Genomic DNA, 12081 nt, shown 5'->3' with positions numbered 1-12081 from the left:
AAAAGAAAAGAAAAGAAAAGAAAAGAAAAGAAAAGAAAAGAAAAGAAAAGAAAAGAAAAGAAAAGAAAAGAAAAGAAAAGAAAAGAAAAGAAAAGATGAGAAAAGGAGAAAACACTTAATGCTAGAAATGTTACTTTTACCTAAGATCCGTATGTAGTGTAAACCATTTCAAATCGTTTGCATAATAAAAGCTTTTAAAGTCATATTTTGAACTCACTTTAGAAACTAAATACTTTTTGTTCTCTTACACCATTACCAGAAGGCTACATTAGATGAAAAAAATTACTTTAAAAATGTTAATATACAGCACTTTACTTTAGTCCAGATTACTCTTTTTTTTTTTTTTTTTTTTTTTTTTTTTTGCAATCTTTGTAGACTGCTTCTGTTTCCATTGTTTCATCCTTAACCATTCACATATCAGAGCAATAGGTATTTCATTACTGGTTTATCTGTCCAGAGGCTTGAGAAGCAGTAACAATTAACCCTCCCTTCACAGTGATTGATACAGGCTTTGCTTTCAATTTGTTCCACTACACAGATCATGAAATTCTGAATGCGATCATCCTTATTGACCTACACTTTCAAACACACAGCTACAATGAGATGAAAGTAATTATTAAAAAGAACACAGGACTACTCAATGCTGAAACAAAGTCTTGAAAAATCTTTTGGATGACCTTCTCAAAGAACTAGCATTATTTGATGTGAAATAAAGAGATGAATTTGCTTCGTAATCTGGAAATATTAAATTTAAATCTGATCAAAGTACGATATCATTATACCTTGTAAGCCAACTCTAACTTCATAACAGTTCATATCTGACCCAATAAACACTGACTTCAGCAAGAGTGTTCACAGTAGGATCAGGCCCTATATATTTTAAAAGTTCCTCCTTCAGCTTTATTTTACACCAATGCTGTTTGAACTGTTGTTTTAAAAATGACAAGGCTGTAATCACTCTTCTCCCATAGTCTGTTTCAAAAAGACACGGTGTTTCTTTTTTAAGGTCCTGGACTTCTTGAGGCACCTAATGTAAATAAGTACATGGGAAATTCAAGACTGCAAAGGAAAAATGAAAAACTCAAGTCGGATTTCCATAATCAACTGAGATGAACCCAGCCCTGTACACCACTGCTGGAGACTTACTGCAGTGAAAAACAAGTATTTTTCATAAACCCCTGAAAAACAACCCCACCAAAATATTAATTTACTGTAATTGATACATATTTGAAAAATGTAACAGGATTATTGGGTGAACAGTAATGACAGAACTGTTTAAAATATGGGTTGCAGTCAAAGAAAATCAGGACAGAAAACTGTGCAGAAGGATGTTCTTACAGGCCTGAGGCACTAATCATAAAACAGAGTGATGGAGATGAACCAATACTGCATGGATTAGCAATGAATTATTTTGAACTATAATCATGCGCCAGCACAAAGGGGAGGTAAAAACTAGCCATTACTCACAAGCTGATCTGCAGATAAGAAGAAAAAAAAAAAAGTAAAAAGGGGGAAAAAATTTATATGCTAAACTGAGTCAGGAGAATAATGAAAATCTAAAATGTTGTTACACTTCAAGTAACATTCTATTTAATGTCTTTCGTGTACTGTATAATGCTGAGTATTTACACAACGCAATCTGTAAGATGCTGGGACTAAAGCAGGGTTAAATCAGACAACTCTTCTGTAAATCAGTACTGGATAATAATATATGTACTGAAAAAATATCCTAATAGAGAAGTTTTAATATAAAACACATGGGCACTAATTTCTCCCTCTGTAAAATTCCAGGAAATACATGTATGTGTGCATATAGAGAGCCAGGTAAAGATATTTGCAAATGTGTATATGCACATGCACACTTATGTATATATATGCATATATAATGAGGGATTTAATTTCCATTAGTCCATTTGAAAGCAAAGCACCACCATCTTAAGATTCAATGTTAGTTTTCCCTCTCGGGAAAAAAAAAATGTTAGAACTAATTTTGTGAGAAATGAAAAATCAAAACTGCTATCCACAAAGATTCCTGAGATTCTTATGAACAGACTGTTTAAATGAAGAGCACTTTAATCAGTAGAGGAATCCTCACGTTTCTAATGTCTTGCTGTGCATTCTGCAGGTTATAGTAGCAGCTGGTAGAGGTCATATATCTTTTGTGAGCATCCCAAAAAGGCACACTGCCAGACTGTTAAATTATGAATAAGCAATGAACAAAAGAATGCAGATACGGTGGTGACAAGATAATCCAAGCAAATTTATCTATGACAAATTTCACAGGATTAACAAATTACATTTACACAGAACAATAAAAATGTGCAAAAAAAAAAATGATGAGCCTACTTTTTCCTCACAGCATTAGAGGAAAAAAAATCGCCATTCCAATGCATGTATTTAAGTTTAACTTTATCTGAAGTAAGACATTTATAGCATGCTGGGGACAATCAACCTGCATTATTTCCTTTCAAGTAAATATATGTACTGTGTCTATCTAACATACAACACATGCCTACACTTTTTCAGAATACATGTTTACAAGTCAGTGGAATATTTTTAAAGTTTTCCTCACAAGTAGCAACAAGCAGAATAAATAAACAGCATTCTAATCTTGCTTTTCAGGTGGGATATTCAGCCATTCTCTGTCAGATAGAAGACACTTTTCCCTGGTCATGTTGTTCTTTTTTCCTATTTGAACCAAACAAATACCATAATACATGGTAATTACAACAGTAAAAAAAATAATAATAAGTCATGAACAGGATTTAAATACTTTGAAATAACATTGCAAAATCATTAAGCAAAATATTATTTTAAAAATAAAATAAAAGAAAGAGGATCATTCCAAAATGTTTCCTAAACAATGGAAGACTATAAATTATGAAGGCTCCTAAAGATGCCCCTTCAGTATGCCAAATCATTCTGGGGAGGAGATATGCAGTGTTTGCTGCATCCTGCAGATCGCTACTCTAATCTTGAGATGTGATACAAAAACAAAAATTGAGTAACAGCTCTGGGAAAGCACAGAATAACAGTTTCCAAATCACAATTGTGTAGAAAAGCATTTTCCTTTCTGTTAACAAAGAAAAGGAACAAGGGCACCTCTTGGTTTCAAAATCTGAGTGTAAGTAGAGTAACTGATAAAAGGAATAGCATTTATGTCTGATAGATCCGGAATCTGCTGTATCTTTTCTATCATTCCTCTCATGTGAAGTCTGTATTTTCTGTCACTTCATTTATTTCTTGTTTGTTAACCTAAAGCAGTTGTTTAGTAAAAATAGATCTTGAATAAAACCAGGCCTTCTCAAATCATATGTACAATTTACGTACCAAATGTATGTTCTTGTTACAGAGCACTGCCTGCAAACAGGAAAACCTCACTATTAAAGTGAACATCCAATTAATTAAGATACTTTAGTAAACTACTTGGATCCTTCAAACACTGCTACTTGAGTGCCATTTATCTGGCTCATTTAGCCATTGAAAAAAAAAATACTGTACTTTTGATTTTCTCCAAGAAATACAAATTTTGTTGCAAGTCCAAGTAGCAGCTCAGAAAGAATGAATAAATAAAGTAGCCTAATGCATTTGTTTCTCTTTTTACGCTTATCTTCTATTTGTTACCTACCAAGAGAAAACAGTTTGGGTTTTGTATTTTTTACAACATAAGTATTTTTTTTTAAATCTCTTGTCCATGTACTGTGAGTAATTTATGCAAAGGTGAAGCAAACATGCCAATCTGACTACACTCAGACAAATAAAATCAGCTACTTTTTTGCAGCTGTGAAGGTTGAAGGATAAGTGCCCCTAGCAGCTATTCTCTTTTTTAAGATTTTTTTCCTTTTTAATCCAGCTGCCAGCACTGTACAGATTCAGTCACTCCGTTCTTTTTATACTGACCTCAACCTTGACCTGCGAAGACTGCCCACTTGCATTTTTTTCCCCACAAAGTAACATATTCAGCATCCCATAATCTCTGGAAAAGACAGCTTTCTAACAAGCAATTTTCTCAAATTTGCTATGTTACACTTTTGCTAAATTAATTACAGCCTCAGAAGGATAATTCTGAGCCACCTAACTCATGCAAGCCTAGGCTGCAAGTAAGCCAAACATAAATATGAATATGCGCACTATAAGATGAATCCCTCTCCCAGTCAAAGTAGAAATCTATCAGTTCTGTGCTTAAATTTGAGCAAAACGATACCCCTTTAGGATATAATCCAAAATGATTGTTCAAAGACTATTCATTAATCGATAAAATTCAGTTTAAAACAACATATTGTGTAATGAAGCTTGTTCTAAATTCCTTTTAGAGACAAAATGCCCAGGCAAGTATTTAAAAAGGGGCTTATAGGATTTAGGTGCCCATATTTCACTGAAATGCAGTATGTGCTACATGCCTAAACCCAATAGGCTCCTAAGAAAATTCAAGCCCCAGGGACATTATTGAAGATTACATACATACATATTATTCAGACCCTATCCCGTAAGTTCACTATATACATATGTAAACCTATGATGCCTGCAGGTAATGTAACAGTACTTTTCTACTTAAATTATTTAACGCAAGTGCTGAACTTCTATTATATATCAAGCTAACAGCTAATTTTAAGTCGCAATCAAGCCATTCTCTGAAAGCACTTCATTTCAGTGAAGGTTTTGCCTGTAAAAGAAATGTAAATCCCTCTAACGAAGGCAGTGTAATCTTTGAATATGCACTCAAAATGGGGGCTGGAATTTTATTCCTACTGCTAACATCGATATTTTCTGCCACTTCTGCTAGTTCTCAAAAATGTTTTGCGTCTAACCATCTCATCAGTAAAATGTGCTGAACCGTGTTGAAACCGTTTTCAAAGCATAGTAAGCTATATGAAAAAAATAAAAAATGACAAAACAGAAATACTCAACATTAATACTAAAGTCTTCTTCAGGCACTGAATGACATCAGTGAGGAGTTCCCTGGAACAGACAAATGGCAAGATACGGCCAAAGAGCGAAAGTCCAAAATCCAACACACAGAAAATGTTGGAAAAATTGCCTGTAACAAATCTTCAAAACTCTGCTTTCACTAATCCATTTCAAATTCTTGCTTACATATCTCTTGTTCTTTAATGTGACTGACTCTTGCCTGCACGTCAGATACATAACTCTCAGTATCGGGCTGCAGCAGGCTGAGATCAGAATCTCTTTGAGGACTGTTCCACCTTTCCTTGAGAATCTCAAGACTTTCATGTTTTATAATAATACATAGATGCAAAATCCAATCCTCCTCCCATTAAAGTACATTAAAGTTTGTCATTGTCATCTCACTGAGAACAAATTCACATCTATTGAATTATATGGTAAAAAGACTTTTATCCTTGCTTGTGATTCTCTGTAGTGTACTTTAATTATAGGTATAATTGCATTTGGAACTTTTCTGAAGATTAAGGTACAACTTGAACTCAATATTCTCCAAAGGCAGGGTCCGGTACTGCCACATTATGGACACAAATACTATCCTACCTTTACCATACCTTCTTTGTCCTATGCAATAGCCTATCACAGCGTACAAAATTAATGGTATTTTTACTACTCAGAGCCCTGTTCAAATCAATGGCACAACGCTCCTATTCATTTGCCTAGGACTTTGTGTTTTGCAAAACTACTGCTCCAGCTAGTCACAGAACAATGCTCTAGTCATATAGGACACGGCAGCAACCATTTTATTCTTACTATGACACAACTTCTTATGCAGAAAAATGCAATATTATTACAAATTATCCTTTTTATGCAAAATCCTATTAAACAAGAAGTCACACACCTCATTTGTACTACAGGACTTTGTATGTTAAAGATAACATGCAGTAGCCTTATAAACCTTACACAGAAAGGAACTGTCTCTTCTGAAAAAAAAATGCAATTACAAGAAAATGAAACTTCAAAACATTTCTTATTATGGGCATAAATCTTTGGCAGCCTCTTTCAAAAACAAAAACACTAAACAATAGGTATAGATCAACAAACAAACAAGAAAAACCAACAAGAAATGACAGGGGAAAAATGCAAAATATTGGCTATGTACCTTAAATTTAAAACTTAAAAAAACATTTCCAGGGTGAAACCCCACAGAACAATTTCACTTAGTTCATTTTAAAATAATGTGACTACTGCTGAAATCTCATCTCACAGGAGGTGCTTTTACACCTGCGAGACTTAACACTGACAATAATACAAAATGAATCCGATTGACAGACTGAGCGCGTGAGGTTTACTCACATGAGATGAGATTTCAGGAAATGTCTCAACTTTAAACTTAGAAAAAAAATGACTTAATTGATACTAAATTAAAATCCCACCATGTTTGCAAAAAGGCTTCAAATTACTGACAACAGTATGAGCAGAATCGATCCCAAAATGTTTATGAAATTGTAAGAGTTAATGTTCATGGTCAGTATCAGTTATTTGGACTTAGAACACATTTTCCAGTAACGAAGGCATCATTACAAAGATAGTTTTATGAAACAAATGTTTATTTAAACTAATTGTACTTTTTAGCAAGGATGCTGATGAAACGAATGCCTCAAACGTCAGTTTTCCAACAACTGTTTTACAGCCCTCTCACAGTAAAATTCCCATCTGGGCTGGCAACTCGCGTGCCAAGTTTCAGACGAACGTGATTTGAAACTGCCAGTATCTGAGACTCTGAAATTCAAGGGAGACACTAATAAAAGGAGACGGATGCTGACAATACATCCTGGTATTCTCTTTAAAATACCTACAGTTCCGAGTGCTGGATGAATCTGTTTTCATAACCCTCTAATTATTATAATGTATTTATAACATATAGTAGCCCCATATCGGTACTGAACAAGTTAACTGGATATAACTTGGAAGAAAAAAAAAAAGGCAGTTGTGCCGTAAAGAATGAAGAAACAATGCTGCAGAGAAAACCTTGTTATTCTGAATCCCATTAGTTACTGAAAATATGTAATATAACTTTTGTTGATCAATACTCTCGTGTAAGCTCTAAATAATGTATGATTCCAGTGGAGAAAAATGCAGCAAATGGTGGGAGAATGTTTCAAATTATGAAGAGCGGTGTGACTGCTAATCCATAAATCAGGAATCGGAAAGATTGTTGTAATGTGGGAGGGCTCTATTTAATAAAGGTCATTATAACTCCTGGCTCTAGAGCTATAAGATCTAATATCCTCTCTGGTAGCTCTATGATATGCCCATGCATTACTGTTCTTGTTGACAGTCTGTTGCCTTGGAAATATTTCATTATTTCAGTTTTTCCATTTGTAGACCCTTGGCCTTGTGATATGAAGGCCACCCTATTTCATATTTTCGATTATCATTTAAGCAATCTTCTGGAGCTATTTATATAAAAGCAAGTGTTAGACAATGCATATCATCATTTATCACTGCTATGTTTAAGCTTACGCTCTAGAAAGAAATGCCAAAATAAAGGTTTTTTTTCTCTTTCACTGTAAGCCAATAGCACTCTGATATGATGATATGCTTTACAAATCGATACTGGCATATCATGTGCATGACACTTCTGTCTATTTAATTTTCTTGGTTAAATATCCACACAATTGAAAAACCCCAAACTCCTACTGTAACTGTAACATTTGCTAACACACACAGTTTAAAAGAAAATCAAATTATGTGTGTAACTTTTCAAACATCCTTTCAAAACCCTGAACAGGTGGAAAAGTTTCAAAACAATCAGATGCCTGCTTGCAGCAAGGACTACCACCTCTCACAGTTGTTTTGTAATTACTAACCTCATGCTGGAAACAATAGCACAATCCACCTAAATACTGTGGAAACTAAGACCAAACACAGGATGTACCACAGCTCCTTCCAGGATCCCTCACCCCCAGAACTCCTTTAGGGAGGCAGTGACTAGAGAAGAGCCTGCAGAACCCCTTCAGCAACTGCTGAGTGCCGCAGCTCGAGGAGCCTGACACATACTGCTCAGAGGATGTGTACAGACAGCTTAAATCAACAGTTAATGCAGGGCTTTGGAGCCACATTACTGAATTTTTAAGAAAAAAATACATGTGGGCCTGAGCGTTGAAGCCCTGCTACAGCTTTCCAGAAACTTTTCTGAAGAACAGTAGACTGACTTTATTTCTGATACAAAAAATGTCCTCAGCCTCTACATGCAATATTTACACCCACACCGGAGCACTGTGAGGGGCGATAAGAAGGGGAACCCCAAGGGCACAGCACAGCCACCCAGCCACTGGGCCAACTTTGCGGCTACAGTGCTCGAGGAATCCAGATGACTTTTTCCCCTGAAATCATTACTCCTCCCACTCCCTACAGGGAAAAACCACTTGGATCCAACCTTTAAAATGACAGCACCAGAGCTGAACAAGAAGATGCTATTAAAGGGCATTAAATTAAATACAGTATATCCTCCTACAACTTCAATCAGAATTTCAGACCAAGTGTTATTTAGTTCAGCTCTCAAGTGGAGCAGAATAACAAATCGCGCACTTTGATTTACCTTCTCCGAATGCCAAATGGAGACAGGTGATAAAGAAAGCACTCATGCACAGGCTATGAAGTTTCCCCTAGAAATTAATTCTATCTTCCAGATTCCTATCTCAGAGAAATTCCCAAAATGGCACACAAATATGCTTCTGCTGGAGAGATTACTGAAGCTATCCTGGCGAATGCACTTCGCACTAATACAGTACGGTGCTCAGAAAGGAGGCGGCGGAATTGTGTATGGGGGGGACAGGACTTATTGATACAAATTGTTTCCCAACAAAGAACTCTAAGGCAGCAAAGCTGCTGCTGGAAGCGTGTGAACGCAGCCAAGATGAGATGCCTCTACAGCTGTCGGAATGGGGATTTAAAAAAAATATTTATAGTTGGAGATGAAAATCTGTAATTTACTGACTTGTGAGAACACACTTTGTTCCCACTGCACGCATCTCCCAGTCGGCTGCCATGTCAATACAACCTTGTTCCAGTGCAACAGTTAATGCCAGCATGCCCCGCGCTCAGTGTTTCTGGGCTCAGTTTCTGGTGCGGGGCAGACTGCCTCCCTTGGAGAATAACAGAGACAGAATCCAGACAGAATCTGCGGGGTTTAGAAGTTGTACGAGAAATGCTGATCCTATTCAAAAATGGAAGTCTGAAATGAAGATTAAAGCGAACTGGCCCCCTACACTTTATTTTTGTTTAAGTATTTTTCAGCGCTGTGAAGTACAAAGCAAGCAACACGCGGCCCAGCTACTTTTAAAAGCTGTCTAAATGTTAATTTTCATTTTTACAGCAAACAAGGAACCCTCTTTATCCTTCACCCTCAAGTTCACATCTGAAGGGAAGGAAAGAGGTGGAAGAAGCCACCCCTGGCCCCCACTTCTGGGCACACCCCTCCTCGCAGCGCAGCACCACAGCTCAGAGCACTTTTGTAAGGACCACAAAGTAACATCACATGAACTTGTACTCTTGTTTCCTCCTGGTCACTTCTAGAAAGATTCACTTCGCTACAGCAGATCCGCTATGGGCGATCCTTGTCAGCAGCGCAGCGCATTCACAGCGAGCGCTCTCCCCAACAAAAGTCCCAGGGGCGGCCGGAGGGAGCCCCGCGCCCCCTTCCCGCCGCCCGGCTCCCTCCCGCCCGCGCCCCGGCACCGCTCCGCCCGCCCCGGGGGGCGCCGGCACCCTCCGGGCCGCAGCGAGGCCAGGCCGGGCCGGGCCGCGGGGGCTATCGGCGCTGCGGCCCCCCCGCTCCGGCCTAGCCGCACTTGAACGGCACCGGCGGGGCCAGCCCCTCCGCTCCGGCAAGCCGGGCCTGGCGCGGCGCCCCGCCGCCCCCCCGCCGCTCTTGGGGCCGCCGAGCGGTGGGGGCCGCCCGAGGGGGGGCTCCGCGCACACACACACACACGCAGACACGCACACCCGCTCGCCAACGCGCCCTGCGGAGCGTCGGCCGCTGCGAGCCGCGGCGGTGCGGCTGCGGAGCGGGGCTGCCGCCGGCCGCCCTGTGTCGGTGCGGCGGTGCGTGCGCGGCGGTGGCGGCGCGGGGTGCGGCGGCGCACTCGGAGGAACTCGCGGCGCCCGGCGGGGCGAGCGGCGGTGCCGGCGGCGTCCCCCCCCCGCCATGGCAGCCGGCCCCGGCGCGGCCCGGTGCTGCTGCGGCTGCTGCTGCTGCAGGTTCAATAAAGAGAAAGTGTTACCGTTCTCGCCTGGAAGGATCCTGCTGAAAGCTTGGCTTGGTGGGCGCCATCTTCCTGGCTTTTTTTTTTTTTTTTCTTTCTCTCCCTTACTTTTCCCCCTCCTGATGTTGGTGTGTGTTGTGTGTCTAGCAGCGGCAGCGGCGGTGGCCCTGCTTAGCCAGACGGGCTAAGGAAAAGTACTGAGGCCAAAGCATAGCGGGCTCCCGCTCCTCCGCGCGGTCCTGCTGCAGGTTGCTCGCTCGCTCGCTCGCTAGCGCTGCTGCTGCCGCTGCCGCCGTCCATAAGCCGAGGAGCGGAGGGAGCCGGGGCCCCGGCGGCCGCTCGCTCGCTCGCTCGCTAGCGCTGCTGCTGCCGCTGCCGCCGTCCATAAGCCGAGGAGCGGAGGGAGCCGGGGCCCCGGCGGCCCCAGAGACATGCCCAGCGCGGGCGGCGGCGGCCGGCGGCGGCGGGGAGAGCGAGCCGCGGCGCAGCCCCGGCGGGCAGCCCGGCCGCTGGCATCGCCCGGCAGGTGCGGCACGGCCACGCACACACGCGCGCACACACACAACGCAGCCGCTCGCACGCTCACACTCGCGGCCCCGCGCCCTTGGGCCGGGCTACGCGGGGTGCCGGGCCGCGGGGCGAGCAGGGCGGAGGCGGGAAGGAGGGCAGGCGGGGATCTCCGCGCTTGACCGCTGTGAAAGTATTTCTGGGCATTTTCCAGCTGCTTTCCCGACTCCGCTCCCGCTCTGCGTGCAGGGGACGCAGCCTCCGCTGCCGGCGCAACACCGCCACTCAGTTGCAGTTTCGCACACTTTCCTCCTTCGGAGTCGCGGCTCCGGCGGGGAGAGGTGCTGAGGGCGGCGGGCGGACCGGGAGCGGGCGGGGGTCGGGCACCGAGCAGGCCCCACGCGCCCCCCCTCCCTCCGGGGGCCGAGCAGCCGCGTCCCGCGTGGGGCGCAGCGCTGAGGGGAGCGGGGAGGTGCCCCGCTTTGCTGGGGGGGATGCAGCGCTGCGCGCAGTTTCACGGGGGACTGTGAAAGTAAGCAGGAAATTAAGGAGCGGGAAAACGGAACCGCCGTCCCGATTGTCTCATCCAGGACACCTGGAAAGGAGAAAGAATGCTACAAGCTCTCCATCCCCGCGGTAACTTTGTGGCGAGTTCTTGCCGCTGCCCCGCAGCGCAGCCCCCCGGGCCTGACCCGCCGGCGGGCTCCTCGGAAAGGGCTCTGCCCGGCACCCTCACGGGACACCTCCTCGCGGCAGCTCCGGGAGGCGGCGGGGCACGGGCCGGCAGAGCAGCGACTGTGGGTCCGCGGCCCGGGGGAAGGCGCGCAGGTGCGCACCGCTGGCGGGAGCGGGGCCGTGAGCCCGCGGCCGGGGCAGGTGGGGCGCGGAGAGTGGGGGCTGCGTGTGCCACGTGCCGGCTTCTCCCGGCACCGCTGCTGCCTCGGCCCCAACAAGGAGGAAAAAAAAAAAAAAAAAGTTAACAGGTGTCACCTCGGTTTGTGCAACCGCGGAAGGAGGTGTCGGTGCCTGCTGTGGTTAAAGCTTTTCCAGAAAGCTCGGAGAAAAAATCGTTCAGTGTAAAAGACTCTGTCGTGTCGGTAATAGTTACAATTTGGAAGAAGCGCAGAAATGTTTCCGAGGCACCCGGCGTGCTGCGGGGTCCGAGCGGCCGCTGCTGCGGCGCCGCACCTGGCCCGGGGCCGTCACGGTTTGGCAGAGCTCTGCCCCTGGAGCTACCCCTGCTCGGAGCCTGACGCAACCCAACTCCCAAACGCCGAGCACTACAAAGTCGCACGCTGCCTCGTCTGTATATTTCTGTTTAACTTAAAGTCTCCAGAGGTCCCTTTTATTTGTCTAAAAACCAATGTGACATTTCTGACCCCTGACTTCCCCACTTCACAGC

At 43.5% G+C, this 12081-nt stretch overlaps 1 protein-coding gene across 2 annotated transcripts in view; it reads right to left on the bottom strand.

Annotated features, from left to right (window-relative positions):
- The window catches only part of NPAS3 (neuronal PAS domain protein 3), a 629619-nt gene extending 619137 nt beyond the window's left edge, over positions 1 to 10482 (bottom strand). For both annotated transcript variants that reach the window (XM_021402757.1, XM_021402758.1), the window contains exon 1: positions 10191 to 10482. In XM_021402757.1, the coding sequence (XP_021258432.1) occupies positions 10191 to 10240 (50 nt within the window). In that variant the 5' untranslated portion in view covers positions 10241 to 10482. The remainder of the gene's footprint in view (positions 1 to 10190) is intronic.

The sequence above is a fragment of the Numida meleagris genome, chromosome 6 (genome assembly GCF_002078875.1).
Source record: "Numida meleagris isolate 19003 breed g44 Domestic line chromosome 6, NumMel1.0, whole genome shotgun sequence".
NCBI classification, from domain to species: Eukaryota; Metazoa; Chordata; class Aves; order Galliformes; family Numididae; genus Numida; species Numida meleagris.
The sequence above is the reverse complement of the archived record's forward strand: the minus strand, read 5'-3'. Positions and strand labels throughout refer to the sequence as shown.